At 35.7% G+C, this 23,031-nt stretch overlaps 4 protein-coding genes across 6 annotated transcripts; all 4 read left to right on the plus strand.

The window, feature by feature from the left end:
* Positions 1–5,850: 5,850 nt before the first annotated feature.
* LOC122299776 (class V chitinase CHIT5b-like) lies at positions 5,851–7,636 on the plus strand. Its single transcript, XM_043110211.1, has 2 exons — positions 5,851–7,189; positions 7,370–7,636. The coding sequence occupies exons 1-2, from the start codon at positions 6,082–6,084 to the stop codon at positions 7,396–7,398; spliced, it is 1,137 nt and encodes a 378-aa protein (XP_042966145.1). The 5' UTR covers positions 5,851–6,081; the 3' UTR covers positions 7,399–7,636.
* Positions 7,637–8,784: 1,148 nt separating this feature from the next.
* Positions 8,785–10,600, plus strand: LOC122298361 (beta-amyrin 6-beta-monooxygenase-like). Its single transcript, XM_043108082.1, has 3 exons — positions 8,785–9,754; positions 9,907–10,094; positions 10,219–10,600. The coding sequence occupies exons 1-3, from the start codon at positions 8,797–8,799 to the stop codon at positions 10,522–10,524; spliced, it is 1,452 nt and encodes a 483-aa protein (XP_042964016.1). The 5' UTR covers positions 8,785–8,796; the 3' UTR covers positions 10,525–10,600.
* Positions 10,601–11,358: 758 nt separating this feature from the next.
* Positions 11,359–14,871, plus strand: LOC122298465 (beta-amyrin 6-beta-monooxygenase-like). 3 transcript variants are annotated; one of them, XM_043108215.1, is made up of 4 exons: positions 12,329–12,468; positions 12,928–12,991; positions 14,172–14,359; positions 14,465–14,871. In XM_043108215.1, the coding sequence occupies exons 2-4, from the start codon at positions 12,976–12,978 to the stop codon at positions 14,765–14,767; spliced, it is 507 nt and encodes a 168-aa protein (XP_042964149.1). In that variant the 5' UTR covers positions 12,329–12,468; positions 12,928–12,975; the 3' UTR covers positions 14,768–14,871. The 3 variants fall into 3 exon arrangements, with proteins under 3 accessions (XP_042964148.1, XP_042964147.1, XP_042964149.1); XM_043108214.1 differs by lacking the exons at positions 14,172–14,359; positions 14,465–14,871 and adding an exon at positions 13,092–13,728 and having other exon boundaries at positions 11,359–12,468; XM_043108213.1 differs by lacking the exon at positions 12,928–12,991 and having other exon boundaries at positions 11,361–12,468.
* Positions 14,872–20,632: 5,761 nt separating this feature from the next.
* Positions 20,633–21,313, plus strand: LOC122298590 (60S ribosomal protein L39-3). Its single transcript, XM_043108411.1, has 3 exons — positions 20,633–20,759; positions 20,843–20,946; positions 21,086–21,313. Exons 1-3 carry the CDS (start codon positions 20,757–20,759, stop codon positions 21,132–21,134), a joined length of 156 nt encoding a protein of 51 aa, XP_042964345.1. The 5' UTR covers positions 20,633–20,756; the 3' UTR covers positions 21,135–21,313.
* Positions 21,314–23,031: the final 1,718 nt, after the last annotated feature.

The raw sequence follows: 23,031 nt of genomic DNA on the forward strand, positions 1-23,031 counted from the left end.
TAAATTATATGAAAGATTTCCTTTTGTTTTTTCTTTTTTAATTTAGAGGTAGACTGATCTATATACGGGCAAGTGAGGGCTAAGCTCACATTAATAACTTGAGCTATGGTGTCGTATTAAACCAGTTACGTGCCTAACATGTCTCTGAATGTGCCAAGAAAAAGAGGGGCTTGCGCAGAGCAATCTTGGCCCTTGTTTTCTTATACGTTGAGTTGTGCTATAGGATGTTAATGTGAGTTTCAATTGAGAGCATGAAAATCTCATCAAGTCACCAACCCTTTTTGGTTTCTTTCGTGGTATTTGGAATAAAGGGTTGTATATGCTGTACTGCTAATGGAAATCGTGCTTATTTTCTTCCATTGCTGAGCCAGCAGCTTTATCTTTTAGTGTAGATGGCTTACCTTAGTTTTAGACAAGGAACAAGTTCCATCATTCCTAGTCCATGTCTTACTCTCTTTTTTTTTTTCTTTCCAGCTACAGGAGAAATTGGAATTTAGATTATAAAACCTAAATCCATAGAATGTATACAAATTGATCAGGCATAGACTGGGAAGTTTCCCCTGCCAATTTGTTATTGGCAGGTGTTCCTCATGTTATGAGGTCATATCATTTCCCTATCTATATCACCCATTTGTCTCTTGGTATCTTCTTAGACGGGCTAAAAATTAATCCATGACAAAAAAAAAAAACTCTCTTTCTCTCTCTATTATTCAAGAGGCAATTGGCTATTAAAGTATTGAGTCAAGCAGATACTGCCATAGGAATGAAGCCAAAAGCCTACAGCTGAGAAAACTGTTTCATCAATTTGTCACCAAACCGATCCTAGATTACCCCCAACATTTATATTCATTTACGATTAGCCCCCAACAACAAATGCAAGTTATGGCAAGCATCTTTTGGCCGTCGGTAATTAGGAAGATGACAAGTGATCTGTAACACCCGGGTTCAGTATCAAGTTGTTTAAAAAAAAAAAAAATTAATTTTTATGTGCGAAAAATTCATTTGAGTTTTTAAATATATTTTTAATATAGGTTATAAGCCTAAAATCTCTCTTTTGGTGAATTACTTTTTTTTTTTTTTTTGGTTTGATATTTAGATTAAAAATCTTTTTATAGGCCGAGACAATTTTTTTGAACAAATTGAATTTTTTTTAGATTAAGTCGATATCCAAAATTTAAGAAAGAGCCATTTTATAAATTTTCTATATTATCCAAACCATGGGTCCAAATGTTTTTGAAATGGGTCCTACCCAATCACCCAAAAGCCCAAGCCCGTGAGTGTTAGACTTCAATCAGTATTACCAAATGTTTTTTTTTTAGCGGTTTGCCTTAGGCAGTTATTTTGGTATGTCAAGTTATGAGATATTCGGGTCTTTGTGAATTTGTTATTCTATTTTATTGAAGGTTATATCAGTACTTATGTGGAGGAACATGAATATTTTGGTTGAAAAAATGAATTAATTTGTTATGAGTTTTTTCAAATTTTATAGTTGTGAGATTAGAGTTGATATTTAGTAATAAAAATTAACTCTCCAGAGCTCTGGACCAGGGTGTTACGTGATATCAATTAGGTGATCTTGGGGTTTGATGGCTAATTGCAACATAATTCTTCACCTTATGATAAATATGCAGAGTCAAATCAATTAATATTATATTAAAAAACCGAAAAAGAAAATGCTAGGCATTTTAATTCGTTTGTTGACTTGGATGAAGTTCTTTACAATCATAAAACAGAAAGGAAAATGGACAGGGACCTGAGGTGGCAGTAAGATGAGGGAGGAGATAATCAAAAATATCAAAGCCTCCTGGGACCGGCAGCTAACCGTGTCATCCATCATAACTTGGATTTCTTTCTTACGTACGTATCAAAATTTTCGTTCAGGATTTTGGATGATATTATGTGGTAATCCGAAGTTCATAGTAGGAATAGCAATTTGATGACTGGCCATTTTCAATAACCTTAAATGAGAGTTCTTTCATACCAGAAGTATTAGAACTCTGCACCTGACAAAGAGCTTCGAAGTAACTCAAGTATCCACGCCACTATTTTCACCCAAGTTGAAGAATTCCCTCTTGTTATGCTTAAATAAGTTGGAGGTTGACCCTTTTATAGCTTAAGTTTGGTTTGGAGGCACTAAATTTCAGAAATTGAGTAAGACCTTGCTTGGCGACACCTGTTTGGTAAAAGTATTATAAATGCATCTTCTAATTTTCTCATTGCAGTGCTTAAAAAGTTAATATGTGTGTGCGCGCGCAAACATTTTTTTTTTTTTAATTTCTGAACTGTAATGACAGCTCAAGACGAAGAAAATGGTCATGGAAGCAAGCAAAAGTTATTGTTAATAATTCTCCTTCCAATTGCTTTGATCGTTATCCTTGTAGTCTTCATGATGTGCTGTGTAAAAGGCAGAGTATTGAAGTCAAAAGGTTAGTGCCATCAACAATCGAGTTTGCCATTAATATCAATGGAAAGGAGAGATACCCTTTTATTAGAATGACATAAAGAGTTCAACAATTTCTTTCCTCTTTTTCTTTTTTTTTTTTTTTTTTTGCCGTCTTTGGTTATAGGCATAATTCTTTTTGACAAACGAGGTCTATCTGGACCCATAACAAATCCATCAGCTGCTGAAAATCTTGATAGCTTTTCTACAAGTGTTCAGCTTTTCTACCATCACAGCCATTACAAATAAATTTTCAAGCGCAAACAAGCTTGGTGAGGGTGGTTTTGGCCCTGTCTACAAGGTAACGCGTCACTTCCATGCTTATTCTTTTATCTGAAGGATTAGGAATATTGGCAAAAAATTGATTTTGGGTTTAGATAGTAAAATGTATCTTGTAAGCTGATGATGCAATGGCTAGTACTTATAAGTCTAGCTTTGCAGACAAGCTAACCATTAGTTCAATGTTGCTGGGGTGAGTTACCAAGTGGGCAAGAAATAGCAGTGAAGAGACTTTCAAAAACTTCCACTCAAGGACATGAAGAGTTCACAAATGAGGTTACTCTTACCGCCAGACTACATGTAAATCTAGTTAGACTTCTAGGATTTTGCGTAGAGAATGAAGAAAAGATGCTGATCTACAAGTACATGCCAAACAAAAGCTTGGATTTCTACCTCTTAGGTATGCCATATTGAAATTTTATGCCAGTATTAGTGTCACTCTTGAAAACCTAAAGAATTGAGAAATTTAAATTTATAGGATCATGAAAAGCCATGATTTTTTGCTTGAGTGGTACTCTCCTTTTTTGTGTTTGGCTAGACTTATTATGGGTAACGACTAATTGCTGACATTTTTAATTTCCTGCAGATCCCATCAAAAGGCATATCTTAGATTGAAGAAAACGTGTTCACATCATTGAAGGGGTTACTGAAGGGCTTCTATATCTGCAAGAATACTCAAATTTTACGATAATTCACAGAGATATCAAAGGTAGCAACATTTCACTAGACAAGGATATGCATCCAAAGATATCGGATTTTGGAACATAGTAAGTCCTCAACTCGTGTATGGTTCTTGCAAATGTTTATCTTGTTAAATTCTCCGAATCTATGTTGACATATGCAATGCGCGCAGTGGCTATGTTCCTGTAGAATATGTTAGGAAAGGTGTATACTCCATGAAGTATGATGTCTATATATAGCTCTGGAGTTCTGCTTCTGCAAATCATAAGTGGCAAGAGGAATTCATGTTATTATGGACCAAACGAATCATTGAGTCTTCTAGACTATGTCAGTAACTTCATTAAGCTTATTTCATATGATTTCAAGATTTTGCTTTTGATATATATATAAAGATGAGGAACATGCATGGGATTATTGAAGGCGTATGAGTTGTGGAAAGAAGATAAGGGCATGTATTTTATTGATCTATCACTTGATGAATCCTCTTCATCTTTCAAACTCATGAGATGTTTGCAAGTAGCACTCTTATGTGTCCAAGAAAATCCAATTGATAGACCAACAATGTTGGAAGTTTATTCAATGCTTAAAAATGAAGTTGTTCCTACTCATACACCTAAAAAGCCAGCTTTTTCAATAAAAGCAGATGAAATTGTGGGGAGCAGTTCTCAATCACAGCAAGGAAGTTATTAGGCTAGCAGTTCGCAAATTTTCCAAGTAATACCAAGATGAACAGACCGGCTTTTGTTGGAGATCATGATTTACCCTTTTTGTTTGTAAATTTCAAAAAATTTGGCAAGTTTTCCCTTTTTCAAATTCTTATCAAGTATACATCAGTACTCCCAGCAATGTTGTGTACGCTGAGATGGTAGCTGTGCGCGCAAGAGGCAGGCATTGCTAGGCAAGTCATTTGCAAGGCAAGTGTCATGATGTTATCACGGTATTCCTCCGTATAAGTGAGGGCTTATTAATAAAATTGAGACGGGACTGTTATGTGGATGGCTACCGGATCTTCTTAAAAAAAAAAATTCAATGTTGTAGACTTGTTTTGTACTCCAAGAAAAGATGATCTCCAACAACCTACAATTAAAAAGATAAGTGGAACTTGTGGTACGCAAAGATATCTCCGATGTCTAAGTCAATGAGTATTGAGTTCACGGAATACTTAGACATTTGATATGTCTCTCTCAACCACAACGAGCCCCACTTTTCTTTTTTATTACAAGTTGTCAGAGACCATTTGTAGGAATACGAAACACATCCACAACATTCAGCATATATAAATAGTACTAGTACTGCAACCAATATCTGGTTGTTGCATGCATGCTAATGCATGTGTTAATTTCTATATCTATTCTCTCTAACACACTATTTATAGAGGAAATTCCTTTAATTCTCACATGCAACATATAAGAAAATTTTATGAAATTAAAAATATTTATCTGTTTAACATTTCATGTTAATCTTAAACTCATCTTTGAAAAAAAAAAAATAAAAGAGGATGGGAACAAACAGACTAGAACTTGCTTTTATTGAATCTTTCAAAGGCATTTCATATATATATATATATATATATATATATTATATACAACCTTGAATTATGGAGTCGATGGAAATAATCATATATAAACAATCATTGACTTCTTTTTTATTTTTTTAAATACGACTTACTGCCTAATCACAATTAGACTTTTATATGAAATCTGACCGGTATGATCAGCCAATGGGGAACTCAGTCAATTAAGGTTGTCCATTTTATATACATAGCATGTGTACTGCTCAAAATATGGCTTTGCATTTATATATAGAAGCTTCCACTTGGGGTTTTCTGGCCTCCATTGTTAGTGCATGATGCCAGCAGCTTCCACTTGTCCATCTCATGTTGATCTTCATCCAAGCAAGCATATTTTCTCAGAAAGCATACATTAATTCAGGACAACCAAAAACTTCCACCCACTAAAAGTTTGCCATCTTTTCATGTATACCTACATGATTAGTGTTACTATTTTAGAATTATGCTACGTATAATTATTTTTGTATATTTTTTATATATTCCACTAATATAATTGATTAAAACAGTTATTTTATATTAAAAAAAATTGACACAGTCAATTACATTAATAGAATACGTAAAAGTAACTGCACATATAATCTTTTCTCATTTTATATGTTTCTCCGACTTGATCTATCTGTTCTTTATAACAATTTCCATATTAAATCACGCATGAATATTAGACAAAATTAAATGTCAAAATTACTAAAGAAATTGAGTAAGAATATAATTATAAAGATTTATTATTATATATACATAATTGGCCAAACCAACAAGGCCAATATTAGTTTAATTATTACCTGCAAATTATATATATATATATATATATATATATATATATATATATATATATCTCTTTTATATCCTCGAAATCAGGTCAAAGATTGGTTTCTAGACAAATTATCATCCTATCTGATGAACTCCAAGAACAATTCAAAACATGATGATCACTACTAGAATCTCTCTACCTTTCGTGCGTACTACACATAAATACTGTTCTTTAATTTCTGGTAGGACCTTCCATAAACGCATCCATCCAAACTTCTGAAAACTGAATGTTTTCTATATAATATTCTACCGCCGGCCTCCTCTTTATAACGGATCCACAACTTAAATCAGATCCTTCAAAATTATGGCAAGCCTCTACTTTGTGAACTTCCTTCCTATTCTATTCTCCTTGCTCATGATCGCTGCCGGAGGTGCCACGGCCTTGTCGATGCCGGTGGTCAAAGCAGGTTACTATCCTTCATGGGTTTTGGATAGTTTGCCACCTTCAGCCATAAACACATCATTGCTTACCCATGTCTTTTATGCTTTTCTTGTGCCTAACAATGTCACCTTTGAAATTGACATCTCGGATTCAACGGCCACGATCCTCTTAAACATCACCACCACACTCCATCACAAGAATCCCAGCGTGAAGGCTCTTTACTCCATTGGTGGAGGAGGTCTCGATCCAGATCCTTTTGCTACCATTGCCTCCAATGCCTCCTCTCGTGAAACTTTCATCCATGCAACTATAGAGGTTGCACGTAAATATGGGTTTGATGGGATTGACCTTGACTGGGAATTCCCTCAATGCACACAAGAAATGAATGATTTTGGCCAATTACTAAAAGAGTGGAGGCATGCAATCCGAAAGGAGGCTGAGATCACAAACAGGCTTCCTCTATTGCTGACCGCCGCCGTGTACTATTCAGCAGACTTAACAGATGGCAGCAGCCGCTCTTACCCGGCGGCGGCGATTAAGGATAACTTGGATTGGGTCAATGTGATGTGTTACGATTATCATGGATCATGGAACACTTCAGCCACGGGAGCCCATGCGGCATTGTTTGATCCACAAACTAATCTGAGTTCAGTTTATGGGTTAAAGTCATGGATTCGGGCTGGGGTACCGGGAAATAAACTGGTTATGGGCTTGGCGCTTTATGGTAAAACATGGAAGCTCAAAGACCCAAACTCACATGGAGTCGGAGCACCAGCCATTAGCGTGGGTCCGGGAGATATGGGTGTGCTGACTTTCTCACAAGTGATGCATTTCAATAACAGGACCAAAGCCACCGTGGCATATGACGTGGACACAGTTTCGGTCTATTCTTATACGGGGACAACGTGGGTAGGGTATGATGATGCCCTAACGACAACAGGGAAGATTTTGTTTGCTGAGGCACTTGGGCTTCGAGGGTATTTCTTTTGGGCTCTCAGCTATGACAAGGAATGGACAATAACCGCACAAGGTACGTATCTTCTTCTTTTTTCATATCGTATAGTGCCAATTTTTTTTTCATTTTCATAAGCAAATTGGTATTCCATGAACCATTCAATGAGTCATCATGTACGTACGTAAAATAATATTCATGATCATTAAAGGGTATTTAACATTTCTTTTCTTTTCTTTTGAACTTCTTGGCATGTAGCTTCAAGGTCATGGATCCTTGACGAATGATATTGGAGCTTTGTTATTTGGCATGTTGTCTATTGGAGATCATCATCATCATCAAGTCCTCACGGAGAAAAACTAGATAAAAAACATTGGTGCAGGCATGCATATTGCCATGGATGACCTTCAATCGATCTGCTTGTTATTAAAGTAGAACCTGCATTAATTTCCAGTACTGGTTTTCGATTTGTTTAGTAGTTTTGTACTAGCAATTAAATTAAAGTCAACCTAATCCAAATTCCAATGCATGATCTTATATATTAATATGTTGTGTGCCTGCTGATCGAATTGTTCTAATTAAAATGAGATCAGTTATTAATTAATTAGCGCGCATGCAGCTAGCTAGCTAGCTTTCAACAAACGTCTCTCCGTTCGAAAGATTCTTTCATGGCTTCTCCCTCAATAAACAGCGCCCAACAATCTGTCAATAAAATCACTACAATCAATTAATGCACGAGGATTTCAAGGTTGTCATGTTAAAGTAGTACTACTACATGATGATGATCACAGTCGAGCATCCAACTTGAAACATATTATATGCTGCATGCATTGTTATCTGATGATCTTATGATCTGTCACATTGTTCTAACATCACTTTCAATTAAACGATCGATATGTTCGGTGTATGAGCCTAGCTTGTAATAATTAACTTCTAGTTATCAAATTTCCGTCGTACTAATTAGTTTAAACAAGTTCATTTTTGTTCCAATGCGGCGACTAAAGGATCCTTAATTCACGGAAAATCTATTTTTTTCACCAAAAATGGCGGAAAAAGGGAAGAAAAACCAATATATATATATATATATATATTAAACAAAGATGATTAATATCTATATATATATACACACCACTATTTCTATATATATTCCAATATTTTTTTTTCCACAATTCTAGTAGCTAGTTCTAATAATAGAGTTAATTATTATTGATACATGTTCATGATCTTTTGCTTAAATTAATAAATAAAAAAAATGAAACTATACGATCACTATCAGTTATAAATTTGAGGATGTCAAGATTAGTTTAATCGTTGTTAAAATATAAAATAAATAATAAAATCTATATTTTCTTATCAGTTTAAACTTTTGAGATAAATAATAATTTCATAGTCATATGTTAGCCAAAGATTATTTTAATTAAATTCAATATCATACTGATCATCTACCACATATAATGGTTAATTTGTTAGGAGGGATCGATGAACGTCGGCAGATATGGATGAAAGTAGAAAACTTCTTATGAAATGGAAAGATTCTTTTATTTTTACTGGCATGCAAAGCCCGACCGGCTAGATCGATCATTCTCTTCTATGCCTATATATATCCACCAAGTCTGCTTTGCTTGTAGTCACCCAATACCACTGTTAACTTCATTGTTTTTTTGGTGTTAAAAACTAAGAGAGATATGGATATCTTGGTCTCGTATCTACTTCAGATTGTTGTCTTGTGCATCTCTCTTCTTCTCATCTTCATGAGAATCTACCGAAACAAACCCACCTCCCCCAGGCTTCCACCGGGCAGAAAAGGATGGCCTTTCGTGGGTGAAACTTTGGAATTCGGCAGGGCCTGCGTAAGTGGTGATCCAGAGAAGTTCATAACTGATAGAATGAGCAAATACTCCCCAGATGTCTTCCAATCCTCCTTGTTTGGAGAAAACTTTGCTGTATTCTGCGGTGCTTCTGGGAACAAGTTCTTGTTTTCAACTGCAAACGAGAGTGTCAACACATGGTGGCCCCGCTCGCTGCTTGAAAGTCTGAATTTTCCTTTCGACGTGGAAGGGTTTAAGGACGAGCTCGACGAATTGCGAGCAATGCTCCCTGAATTTCTGAAACCGGCCGCTCTGCAACGCTACGTACCTGTAATGGATTCCATGGCAAAAGAACACATGGAGATAGATTGGTCTCCTTCTAAAGAAGTGAAGGCTCTCCCACTGGCAAGGAAGTACACCTTTGCAATTGCATGTAGGCTGTTAATAAACGTAACAGATACAGAGCGTGTAAACAGATTTACTAATCTCTTGAATCTCGTTGGAGCTGGCCTCATATCAGCTCCGATCAAACTTCCATTTACAGCTTTTAATCGTGCAGTTAAAGCTGGCAAACTCTTCCATGAGGAGCTCTTCGCCATCATTAGACAGAGAAAGGTGGAGTTCTTAGAGAAGAAAGGGCAAGAAAATGTACTAGACGTGTTGACTCGCATGCTCCTTATTATAGAAGAGAATGGCAGAGAAATTAGTGAGAAAGCGGTTGCAGCTAGCATTACTGGTTTATTCATTGGCAGCTACGATACAACAAGTTCGACAATTACATCAACTTTGAGGTATCTTGCAGAGTCACCCCATGCCTACAACGAGGTTCTAAAAGGTAACATGATTCTTTGACATGTTAAATGGATATTAATGCAAGCCAAAGGCTATCGTTTTTTTATGCAGCTCTTCAAACACAAGAAACTAAACATATATATGTACGGGTACTTTAATCTGATATGAAACTGGCTCGTTTGTTGTAATTAACAGAACAAATGGAGATAGCAAAGTCCAAAGGTCCAGGCGAGTTGCTGAATTGGGATGACATTCAGAAGATGAGGTATTCTTGGAATGTGGCATGTGAAGCAATGAGGCTAGCACCACCTGGTCAAGGAGCTTTCAGAGAGGTCACATCTGAACTCACTTATGCGGGTTCGACAGTTCCAAAAGGATGGAAGGTATGTATAACAATTATGCCTATATATATATATATACAACCTGTATGTCAACCTGCGAAGGCATGGATGCAAAAATTTGGATCAGAATGCCTATATATATACATCTCAATCTGCTTTATTGTAGGCTTACTGGACAGTAGCTTCAACACACAAAAACCCCAAGTATTTTCCTGATCCAGAAAAGTTCGATCCATCAAGATTTGAAGGGCATGGGCCTACACCATATACTTTTGTACCATTTGGAGGAGGACCTCGAATGTGCCCTGGGAAGGAATATGCACGATTAGAGATACTCACTTTCATTTATAATATGGTGACCAAATTCAAATGGGAGAAACTAAATCCCAACGAAAAGATTATATTCAGTCCAGCACCTACCCCAGTTAATGGTCTTCCGCTTCGCCTTAATCCTCTTAAGAACAGTACTTAGTATAAAAAAAATGGGTCAACAAATTAAGCTTCTTGTAACAGTTGTTGTCACAGCCAATAAGACTTTGCACGTTCAGAGATATCAATCTATCACGATCTGTAGCTAGCACAACTTTGGTGCTTTTTTTTTAGTGAAAGCTAGATATAGTTTTAAGTTGAATAAGTACGACTCGTAATAAAATAGTAGATTTTTTTGTGGGTTCCAAGTCATGTACGCCACATTTTTTTTTTCAAAAGAAAATTTCTGAATTGAGGTCTTAATCGCGATTAATTGTAAACGAAGTTATAATTAAAATACTGACAAGTGCATAATATTACCCTAATCGGATGAATGTTTATCGGTTATTGTCATAGTTGTGCTTACCTACCTTACCGCGAAGTAGTCCAACGCTCTGAATTTCAATATACGACGGCAAAGACTATAACTTAATTAAAAGCCACGACTTTCGGAAACCTATCATGTGGGAGTGATACCATCACAAGTTTCTTCAACATATCAAGCAAAGACTTTTAAATTATCAGTTTATTATAAGCCATGACTTTCGGAAACACATGCACCATGTGGCCGGATGGATACCACCACAGTCTAGATCTCTTGATCAACATATTACGCAAAGACTATCAAGTTCGTAGCAAGCAATCACGTATTATAAGCTATGATATGAATTAGGTTGATATCCATATCATAACTTAATTAAAAGCCATGATTTTTGGAAACCCATCATGTGGGATGGATATGATCTATCTATTCATAATTAATGGTGGAACATTAATGATCAACAGTTGGCCTTGATTTCAGAAACGACTTTTCTTTTTGTATATAAAATGCATCACGTTTTGGCAAACGATGCAGTTTCTTGGTGGTGATGAGTCCAACACGATCTCTTCTATGCCTACTTACATATAACAAATCTGTTGGCAGGTACGCAGTAGACCGAAGGCCAGTAGTATTACTGTTATAATTTCTAGCTTGTAGAAGGAGAAAGAGACATGGATCTCTTCTTTTCGTATCTACTACAGCTTGCAATCCTCTGCATCTCTCTCCTTTACATCTTCTTCACCATTTACATAAAAAAATACACATCTCCAAAACTCCCTCCCGGCAGGAGAGGATGGCCCATCATTGGCGAAACTTTGGAATTCGGAAAGGCCTGCAAAAACGGTGACGTAGAGAAGTTCATAACTCAAAGAATGACCAAATACTCACCAGAACTGTTCCGAACCTCCTTGTTTCAAGAAAACTTTGCTGTGTTCTGCGGTGCTTCTGGGAACAAGTTCTTGTTTTCAACTGCGAACAAGTATGTCACCCCATGGTGGCCACGCTTCATCGTCGAAGCTCTGAATTTTCCTACTGAAATGGAATGTTTTAAAGATGAGCTCACCAAATTACGAGCAATGGTGCTTGAATTTCTTAAACCAGAGGCTCTACAGCGCTACGTACCTATAATGGATTCCATGGCCAAAGAACATTTGGAGATAGGTTGGTCTCCATATAAACAAGTGAAGGTTCTCCCACTGACAAAGGAGTACACCATTGCTGTTGCTTGTCGGGTGTTCATTGATATAGAAGATCCGGAGCGTTTAAACAGATTTGCCAATCTCTTTCATCAGATTACAACGGGCCTTTTATCCCTTCCTATTAAACTTCCAGGTACGGCTTTTAGTCGTGCAATTAGACAAGGCAAGCTCCTCCTTGAGGAGATCCTTGGCATCATTAGAGAGAGAAAGATGGAATTGTTAGAGACGAAAGGGCCAGCAAAAGAAGACATGTTGACTCGATTGCTCCTAATAATAGATGAGAATGGGCAAGGAATGAACGAGAAGTCGATCGCTTGTCAGATTGCAGGTATGCTCATCGGCAGCTACGATACAACAAGTTCAACAATTACATCCGTACTGAGATATCTTGTAGAGTTTCCGCATGTCTACAACGAGGTCTTAAAAGGTAACATTAATCTTGACATGATCTCGATCTGATGCATATTGCGAGCCCAAGTAGTCATTCCTATTTTTATGAAGCTAGCCCTTCAAACATAACAAATTAAAAATCTATACTACTTGCAATACACCGATGAACCCACCAGATCCCAGGAACAAATTAATAAGAAAATCAACAAGCTGGAGATCATACTCCGTGTACGGAGAGATAAAACTATTTGACTTTAAGCTCAATATCCCACGAAGGGTTTTCTCTCACAAGAATTCTAAAAATTTGCTGCAGTCCTTAAAAAAATCATGGATTACCATAATGCTTATATAGGTCAGGTTAAAATCGATTAATTAAGATTTAGAAATAACTCGATGCTAGTTGTTGGGCCTTTTTGTGTGAAGTCTGATTTTGTTTTGTGGTGGCCTAAATGATGACCTGACCCGATAAAGATATTGTTGATGCCGTGTTTTGTAGCCTGGACAACTCAACAATTCCTACCTTTGACCTGCAAGACCCAAGGAGATGAGCGCTCGGGGTGGTAAGAAACACATCCGATACTTAAGTCAAAATTATCTCTTTATTTTAGAATGGAAGGAGAAAGTGTTTAGAAAGCTCTACCTGCATGTTTATATATCCAGTCATGGTGGTCCCCACCCCTGCCAGCAAATCTTGCAATGGATATGGGACACTGTATGTACTGGTGGCAGGTTTCCCCATGTCATGTTAGTCGTCACCATGCTGTATTATGTGTGGGCCTACAGTCTGTCCCTTGCGATAGGAAAGGGGTAAGAGGCGTGTGCACTATCTCGACCGCAGAGAAGAACGAACGTCTGGCTCTGTCGTTGTGTATTAGTTTCCTAGATCATTTAATGTGGCGTGCTTATTGTCCAGTGGTGTAGGCAATGGTCTAAGCAAGTGACGTGACCAATCACCATATATAACGAACCTTCTCGGGCTCAGCCCAGTTCTCTTTCCTTCATTGGTTTTGTATTGGACTATCTACTGGCTGGTTTGGGCCCTGAAGGGAACCAAACTCCACGCGGCCCAAGTGGGAAAGTAAATCCCTTTTCTCATATCTATTACAATTTTATGGTGGTTTCTAAATAAGGCTTGGGCCATTTAGCAGGGAGGCTTGGGCTAATAGAGTTTTTTGACCCTTGATCCAACTCGACTCGCTTATTAGGATTTTCTAGTATATTGTACAATATTAAATGGCCACTGCGTTGTTTCTTTGATTGCCATCTAAAATAAAATCCTCTACTCGTTTCATAGACATAGATATATTGTTCAACCACTTATAAAACCTTGTGCATGTGGTGTGTTAATTATTCCACTCTTATTTTTCTTTTCTTCTCTTATCATTCCTAACACTAGTTCACATGACAAAGTCTCACGCATGCCAAGTAAAAGTATTGCACAACTTTTTGCTTGAACAGATGCCGCATGTAGAAGTGTGGTGCAAACTTTCTAGATGAGGTTCACTTGATGAGCCAATGTTCAACAAATATCGAACGAACTTTTAGAATGAATCTTGATCGAGTGTGAGTGGTTTGGAACTTTAGTGAAATTACTATTACATGACTTTTTGTTGGAAGTTTGAATCAGACTCAACCCAAATCAATTAAAACTCAATTGGACTCAGTTTTATTATTAGAAAATGCTAGCACATGATTAAGTTTTGTACTAACGCATATAAAAGTGGTTTGTTTGTATAACAGAGCAAGTGGAGATAGCAAAGTCCAAAGGTCCAGATGAGTTGTTGAGTTGGAATGACATTCAAAAGATGAAGTATACTTGGAATGTGGCATGTGAAGCAATGAGGTTATCACCACCTAGTCAAGGAGCTTTCAGAGAAGTCACGACTGAACTCATCTACTTAGGAGTTACAATTCCAAAAGGATGGAAGGTATATATGTAAGACTCTCTTTGCATATAAAAGCCAATCGGGGACATGATATAATTGTGATGCATGTTGATTTATGTTTATCTCAACTTATTGTTCTTATACTAGGCCTACTGGACAGTAGCTTCAACACACAAAAATCCCAAATATTTTCCAGATCCAGAAAAGTTTGATCCTTCAAGATTTGAAGGAAGTGGACCTGCACCATACACTTTTGTACCATTTGGAGGAGGACCTCGAATGTGTCCTGGGAAGGAATATGCACGATTAGAGATACTCACTTTCATTCATAATGTGGTAACTAAATTCAAATGGGAGAAAGTAAATCCCAACGAAAAGATTTTATTCAATCTAGCACCAACTCCACAGAATGGTTTCCCGATTCACCTTGAACCTCTCAAGAAGAATTAATATAAAAAAATTGTTGACTCATTCATCATGTATTTTTGAAAACTCATAAGCTACTTATATTTGTTTCTGTTAAGAGTATACCTTAAGCGAGAATTTATGATCTATTGATATCCTAGCTACTTAATAATTAGGTATTTATCGTTTTATAAATTCTATATCATGAATTTGGAAAATATATGCAAAGAAGTATTGTGTATTAAAGTGGAGGAGTCATTTATATTTATATCTGTCTTAAATATTCTTCCATAAATCAAAGTATTTTGGAGAGAATCTAGCTGTATTATTTTCTACTTTCACATATAATATTCTATTCAATTAAATATAATGAGGCAAAAAAAAAAAAAAAAAAAAACCCAATGCTTGTTTTGGAGAGGTTACCTAGAGGCGATGCGAGATCGGCATGGTCATCTTCTGGAAGCCCATGTGGTGGTGCCGAATCATGAGGTTGCAATGTTGGCAAGGGCAAACACACGAGTTCAGAAGGGAAAGAGATGAAAATGTTAGGGCACGCAGGCGATGCGTGAGAATGAGGGACGGGCTGGGTTGATGTTTGGATTATCACGGGCTGAAGTGGAGTTTGGGCTTTTGAGGTCCAAACAAAGATAAGCATTTTGGGTTTGGGTATAGCCAATAAAGAGACAAGGAGTGGATTTGGACTGTATTTTGTGGGTGTTGTAAGGCCTTGTAAGAGAATAACAGAGAGATCCAAACCTTTTAAGTTTTAAATAATTTGGTTTTTGGCCAAATAGGATCTCAAATGGCAATTTATTATTTAGGAGAGGAGTTGGTTGCTGATTGATGAGATACGTGGCAATCGAAAGGCATGGGGCCAATAGGAGAGAGGTAAGGAAGCATCAGAAAGTAATGTAAGACCAATTTCAATAAGATGATGATGACGACATTTTGAAACACCATTTTGTTGTGGTGTATGAGGGGTAATTGTGTAGTAACTAATGCCATGAAGAGCCAAAAAGGGTTTGAGAGTGATGAATTCACCACCATTGTCAGAGTAAAATGTTTTGATTTTGGCTTGAAAATAGGTTTCAACAAATTTTTTGAATTGGGAAAAAATAGTTGACACACCTGATTTTGTAGCCATGGGGTAAAACCACATGTATTTCGTGTAGTGATCCACAAAAATGAGATAATAGCGTGAACCATTGAGACCAGTAGAATGTGCAGGCCCCCAAATAATTTCAAGGGGACCATTACTTGGAATACTAATGATACTAAACGGTTGTTTATGAGCTTTATTGATAGAACAAGAGCTACATAGCATGGACAATTTATTCGTGGTGGTAGGAAGAGAAAAAGTGGTAAAAAGATTTTGAACAACTTTGTAGGAGGGATGTCCAAGATGCTTGTGTCACCCGTCAAGTGATGTTCATTCATGCACATTCGCAACCATTTTGGAATGATTTCCCACTAGTGATTCCGAAAAGATGTAGACGCCGTTCTCACATAAACTTCTTTGTAGGATTGCACCTGTGGTCGGTTCCTTCACAAGAAAATATGAGGGGAGAAATTCAACATAGACATTCTTTTGAGTGGTAAAATGATGAATTGAAATCAAGTTTTTTTTAAGAGTAGGAACACAAAGTGTATTATACAAAATAAATGTTCATTTGTGTGAGTGTATAGCTAAAGAACCAACATGTGAAACAGCCAAACTTGAACCATCACCCAGAACCACTTCATCAATGCCATCATATTTAGAATGAATAGACAGATTTTGAAGATCACCAGTGATAGGATGTGAGGCAGTGGAATCTAGAAGCCATTTTTGCTCTTTTGTTGTTGAAGTGGTTGCACTGTTTGCTGTGATTTGATTGGGTTGCAGCTGAGGACAATTTTTGACCGTATGACCCAACTCATCACAGAACTGACATTTGGGCTTGTATGGCCGTTGGTTATTATCGGGCCGACTAGACCCATTTGAGTGGCGTCCATCTCGGTTTTCATTTCGGGCTTGACCTTGCCCAAATTGAGATTATGGCCCAGAATGCTTGTTGAAGTTCCTTTGTTGGCCTCTCGAAGAACCAGACTTTCTGGTTGTGTAGTTTGCAGCAGCGACCAACTGCTGAGTTGCAGTTTCAAGACGGCACAAGTAGTTCTCATGGCCAACGAGTAGGTCGTGAAGCTCCTCAAAAGCAAGGGACCTTTCCCTTGCTCTAATCGGCGCGAAAATCTCGTGAAACTCATAACCTAAACCATTTAAAACTTAAAGGGTTAGGTCATCATCAGAGATGGGGTGGTCTATAATGGCAATCTCATCTGCCAAAGCTTTCATAGCATGCAAATAATCGGAGATGGACCGATTTCCATGCTGGATTAAGGTGAGTTCCTCTTTTAATTGCATGGCTCTTGTGCGTGATTGGCTAGCATACAAAGTGTTCAATTTTTTCCATGCCTCATGAGACGTTTTTGCATTGGCAATGAGTGGAGTGATGGTTGAGGAGGTGGAGGCAAGGATTGCACTAAGTATGAGTTTATCTTGCCTAACCCAATGGGTTTTGTGTAAGGCAGATATGGACGGGTTACTCAAAGAGGGGCATTGGGAGATGTCAGTGACATAGTCGAACAAATCATAGCCTATGAGTAAGGCTTCAAATTGAGCACACCATTGAGGAAAAGTAAAAGGAGTCAATTTATCATTGATCTAAGCAATGATATTGAGAGCAATAAGGGTGTTTTCGATGGATGAAATTGGGTGATTATTTACGTGAATTTGGGGCTATTCTGAAGAGGAAGACATTGGAGAGTTGAGAAGGATAGGCCCGTTGGAGACTGGCTCTACTGATACCATATAAGAGAATACATTACACAATTTGAATGAAAATACTCCACCTTGATTTTCATTGACTAATCAGTATGTGTATTTATACACGATCACTACATAACTATTTTAGGAAATAATTACAAAAGCTACAAGGCAAAAATCTTGGCTAGTAACTATACTATTAACATACTAGAGAAATATTCACAAGGCTTAATTTGGGGCTAGAATCATGAACTGTTGTCTTGAGCTTGATTGTGGCAATCTTCCTTAATATGGCTTTCGATTTATATTTATCTCGATCTATGGTTCTTATAGGCCTATTAGATGATATTTTTAACACACAAAAATCTTAAATATTTTCCAAATTCAAAAAAATTTGATCCTTCAAGATTTAAAGAGAATGGGCCTGCGCCATATACTTTTGTACCATTTGGAGGAGGACCTCGTGAAGCGTGCCCCGAGAAAGAATATGCACGATTAGAGATACTCACTCTCATTTATATAATGTGGTGATGAAATTTAAAAGGGAGAAAGTAAATCCGAATGAAAAGATTATATACAATCCAACACCTACTCTGGTGGATGGCCCTTTTGGTTCGCATAGAAACTTTTGGAGAGGTTTGGGGGTAGAGAAGAGAGTTTAAAATATTATTTTTAGTATTATAATTATTTTGAGATTTGAAAAGGTTGTATTGGAATTTGAAAAAATTGAATTATTTATTATATTTTATGTGAAAATTTAAAAAAATTATAAAGATAAAATAAAAATTTTAAATTTGAGATGAGAAATCTCATTTACCAAAGACAAATGTATGGTTACTGATCCATGTTTAACAAATTATATATATATAAGCTGCTTATAATAACAGCTGCATGATGTGATAGCGAATAATTAAGATACACCTTCAGCAATAATTAATTGAATGATATATTGATGATCTGCATGTAGCCCTTGGACTTTCAGTTCTTTTCGTGCATGTTTTGTATATTAATTTGAGGTATCCTACTGGTACGGACAGAGACAAGAGTAAAAGAGCCACCGTAAGTATTATTTCGAAAACAAAAATTATATGTAATCACTTTTACGTATTTTTTATACATTTTATTGATATAATTAATTTTATTATTTTTTTAATATAAAATAACTGTTCTGACTAATTACATTAATAAAATATATAAAGAGTATATAAAAAATGACTGTATATAACAAAATTTAACATGCATGCACTTGGATTTAATCCAACAAGAAAACACGATAAACTATAGTACTTAACTGCCCAAATGAACAAAGCCAAACCAATTTCTGATCCAAACTCTCATATATATTTCATTAACCATCAGATCGATTGTTAAGATTGGAGTGTATAATATAATACTTACAACTGTTAGATAATCTAAATAATTTACTTATTCCAATCAATTACCAATTTTCATATTGATTTCTTTAATTTGTATAACGTCTTTACATGCCATTCAATTGACATTCATATAGTGGTAGGCCCCACGTACGTCAATCACTACAAGATAAGTGAGTATATGCGACAAATTATTTACGAAAAAAATAATTATTTGTAATAAAAATAGACTCATTTTAATACAAGATAATTATTATTTTTGTAGCAAAGTTAATAACCAATAACAAATAAATATTTTTATTGAAAAAATTTATATTTATCATCCCTTACAATACCATACACCAATATATATAGAATTTGTCATTTTTGTCATTTTATTTAAATACATCATATGCATATTGATCTATAAATATATAGCTAGCAATCAACCCACAAATTCCACAGCTTATTAGTCATTTACTTTTTTTTTTCTAATCATTATTTATTATTTACTTGATCATTCATTGAAACGTCAAAACAACTATAATTAATTAGATCCTATGATATGATATTAAATTATTAGAAACCATTTATCATATACCAATTGTTGGAGAATCATTTCATGTCAAATTAAAAGAAAATAAGAGAATGATAATAGAAAGAGTGTTACTACTCGACCATTTTAAATGTATTGCTCAAAGTCACTACAAGAAAAATTATCTTTTGCGATTAATTTATAGCAACGAAAAGACTATTAACAACTAATTTAGTTATTAATAGTCTTTTCGTTGCTATAAATTAGTTGTAAAATGTCATTTTTTTTGTAGTGAGTTACAACTAACATATTTGTTTCTTTTTTAAAATAAATGCACCGTCCAAAGTTATTATTAGTGTATTTGTTTTTCCTTTTTTAAATATTAAAAAATACATAAATGCATTAGCGGTAACTTTAAGCAACACATTTGGAAGGGGGCAACGTGGTATTTTCTTAATAAAAATAGTAATAAATAATTTTTTGTTTTAGTGTGATACACATGTATATAGAGCGTAGATTTCCCGTATCTAAAATGTGTATATCTCCACTTTTTGGGTGTCTCTTGGGACTTTTTATGGGCCCATTACTTAATAGAGCAATTAGGAGTGTAAAAATAAATTGAAAAACTAAAAAATTGGCCTGGACTGAAATGGACCGATTGGTTCGGTTTGAAATCGGTTTCTTCATTTTAAAAACTGGTCAAAATCGATTCAGAATCAATTTTACGTCTTCCAACACTGAACTAAACCGGTTCACATATTATATATATATATATATATTTATTAATTTTTAATATTATATATAATATACTTTATATATAATTATGTAAGAAATAATATATTATAATTTATAATGTAACCTTAAACATGAATATTTATTTGATCATATATTTTAAATATAAAATATATTTTATTACCTAATAAATTTTTAATATATTTTCTTAATAAATAAATTAATAATATTAATATATTTAATATATTAAAACTAAAAAATAGAACCGAATCGATAATAATAAATTTATCAATTTAAAAAAGTAACATATGGATAATCAATTATAAAAAATATAAAATTAATACATACTAATTCAGACTTAAATTTTATCCAAAACGATATGGGATCGAATTGGATTGATTACATCTCTAAGCAAAATACTTATCTTGGGCCTACATTTCAAACAAAAGACAGTCAAAAGCCCACTATTTATAATCCAAGAAAAAAAGAAAGTCCTTAGAAAGAGAGCACGTTGCTATAAATAAAAGTGCGGGGTTAGGGCTTTCTCCAGTCCCGCTAGGGTTTCCGTCTTCAGCTTTTTCGTTTAGGCCCCGACCTCCCGCAGCGAAAATGGTGAATAAGTTCTTCGTCCAGATATCTCCCTCAACCTCTATATCTCTTATCTTTCTCGCTAATATATTTTGGTTTCTCTGTAGCCGTCGCACAAGACCTTCATGATCAAGAAGAAGCTGGCCAAGAAGATGAGGCAGAACCGACCCATTCCCCACTGGATCCGTATGCGGACCGACAACACAATCAGGTTCCGTATATCTTACCATTTTCTTTAGTTCCCTTGTTTTTTTTTTTTTTTTTTTTTTTTTTGTTGTAATTTTGAATTATGGGTAGGTAAAACTTCAATTTTTGCCTGATACGGTGTCTGCATTTTTGGTTCTGTTCAGGTACAACGCAAAGCGCAGGCACTGGCGCCGCACCAAGCTCGGGTTCTAAGGTGGATGAGCCTGGCCTATTTTAAGCATTTTAGTTTACTTAGATAGACTTCAAAAAGAACATTTTTGGATTTATCTGTTGTATAACTCCGGATGAAATTTTGATTGAGATCGGTTGTTTGATTCGGTATCTCAAGCACTGGGCAAGACTTAAATTTGATTCAATCCGATATTTTATCATGGCTCTCTTGTTTTTCCACTTTTTTTAGTGGGTTTCCGCTATTTAGTCTCAATCGTGTGAATTTCCATTTGATTATTTTGCTGATTGTGCTAATGATTTCTTTTTTGGGTTCTCTTGAGGTGGGTTGCCAAAATAAGCTTAAATTTTGGCAACCCAATTGGTGTTTAAGCATCTCTGCTTTTTATAAAAACTAAACTTATATTTAGATAGTTCTTACATCTGAAGGACAATAGGTGTTTCTGACAGGCGTATGGTTGCAAGTCTTTATGGATCTGTTCCTAGCTCTGTTGCATTTCATAGAAAAGCTAGTGCGTGTTCAGTAGTTTCTCGATACGAAGTATGGAGGAAATATAAAAGCTGATGCTGTCTGCAATTTTCAGCCTTCCCATTGCTTAGCACATAATCAGAAATGTTTGATTGGCCTCTAAATGCTTGGTTGGAGTCCTAGTAGTTTTCGGATAATTTACTTTGGAAATTCATGTAGTTAATCTTGGAGTGATCCAGGAGAGATGAAAAGAAAGGTCATGATTGATCTTTGTGACATACAGAGAGTGATTTATGGGGTGTTGATATAGTATTAAGGCGGGCCTAATCCATTGGTTATACTGCTTTGCAAGGATGAGTCAATTCTTCCTTTCCCAAGAAAAAAAAGAATGGCAGGCATGATTCATAATTTAGATTGGAAGAGAAATGATTCCTGGGATGGATGTAATAGTTATTTAGAAATTGAAGTTCTTCCAATCTCTTTTTATTTATTACCATTCATTAGTTTTGGTCTTTACGTGTTAAAAATTTTGCAAGCGGTTAATTTTAGTTAATTGGTTTTATGTTTTATCCTTCTATTTACGAGTTGTTTAACGCATGGATGCAGCCCCTTACCCATGTCGCAGCGAGAGGGGGCATGTGTCTCAACTAATTTTGGGGTGCACGTCTTCCAGGGTTTTTGAGTCAGGACGTACTTGAATGCATAACACAAAACGTTCTAAACATTATAGGCATACAACCTCAATGAAGACTAAACCAAAAGATGTTCTCTATTTATAATCAAACGTCACGCCTTGAAAAGGAGACAGAAAATAATGATCGAACATTAAGAGTGTCTCTCTCTCCGTAGTTGGCGTCCCCAATCGATACTTTCATTCTGATCCTTATTCGTATGGAGACGACAGCTTGACTCCATTGAGTTTCTAGTAACCTTAATAGGTCAAACTGTTTCAAGTTGGCTTCTTTTGATTTTCCTCTACTTAGAAAGAAAGAAAGGGTTAGGATAGGACGGATGTGGCTCGTTACTTTTTAATATATATTCACTAGGACATTTATTATGAATTTTCTGAACAGTATTTTAGAAATATAACCAAGTAAATGATGGATTATGATCTATCTTTGATCATACTCGTGTCATTAATACCAAATTATACAAGTTTGTGTATATGTATCTTTTTCAGAGTAGTTACTCTCTTTTATTTATCCTGGAGAAACACCGTATTAAAAAGAAAATGTCTGCGGGTTATAAAAATTCTCCGCCTAAATATTAACATCTACACGTACAAAACAAAAACATATTGTATTAATTAATAACGGACATTATAAGCTAACTACAACATTAATAGCTCACCAGTATACAACTGTGACTGACATGGTCTAGTTCATGATGCAAACCTCTACAAAGTACCGTCTGAGAGATAGCACAACTCTGTCCAAGGCAAAGTTAACAAAC

The sequence above is a fragment of the Carya illinoinensis genome, chromosome 16 (genome assembly GCF_018687715.1).
Source record: "Carya illinoinensis cultivar Pawnee chromosome 16, C.illinoinensisPawnee_v1, whole genome shotgun sequence".
NCBI lineage: Eukaryota > Viridiplantae > Streptophyta > Magnoliopsida > Fagales > Juglandaceae > Carya > Carya illinoinensis.

Excerpts from the sequence above, each read along its gene's own strand:
- LOC122299776 (XM_043110211.1), top strand. The coding sequence starts at position 6,082 with ATGGCAAGCCTCTACTTTGTGAACTTCCTTCCTATTCTATTCTCCTTG. Across the intron at positions 7,190-7,369 it reads ATGGACAATAACCGCACAAG|CTTCAAGGTCATGGATCCTT; the intron begins GTACGTATCTTC and ends CTTGGCATGTAG.
- LOC122298361 (XM_043108082.1), top strand. The coding sequence starts at position 8,797 with ATGGATATCTTGGTCTCGTATCTACTTCAGATTGTTGTCTTGTGCATC. Across the intron at positions 9,755-9,906 it reads CTACAACGAGGTTCTAAAAG|AACAAATGGAGATAGCAAAG; the intron begins GTAACATGATTC and ends TGTAATTAACAG. Across the intron at positions 10,095-10,218 it reads CAGTTCCAAAAGGATGGAAG|GCTTACTGGACAGTAGCTTC; the intron begins GTATGTATAACA and ends GCTTTATTGTAG.
- LOC122298465 (XM_043108213.1), top strand. The coding sequence starts at position 11,514 with ATGGATCTCTTCTTTTCGTATCTACTACAGCTTGCAATCCTCTGCATC. Across the intron at positions 12,469-14,171 it reads CTACAACGAGGTCTTAAAAG|AGCAAGTGGAGATAGCAAAG; the intron begins GTAACATTAATC and ends TTTGTATAACAG. Across the intron at positions 14,360-14,464 it reads CAATTCCAAAAGGATGGAAG|GCCTACTGGACAGTAGCTTC; the intron begins GTATATATGTAA and ends TTCTTATACTAG.
- LOC122298590 (XM_043108411.1), top strand. Across the intron at positions 20,947-21,085 it reads CGGACCGACAACACAATCAG|GTACAACGCAAAGCGCAGGC; the intron begins GTTCCGTATATC and ends GGTTCTGTTCAG.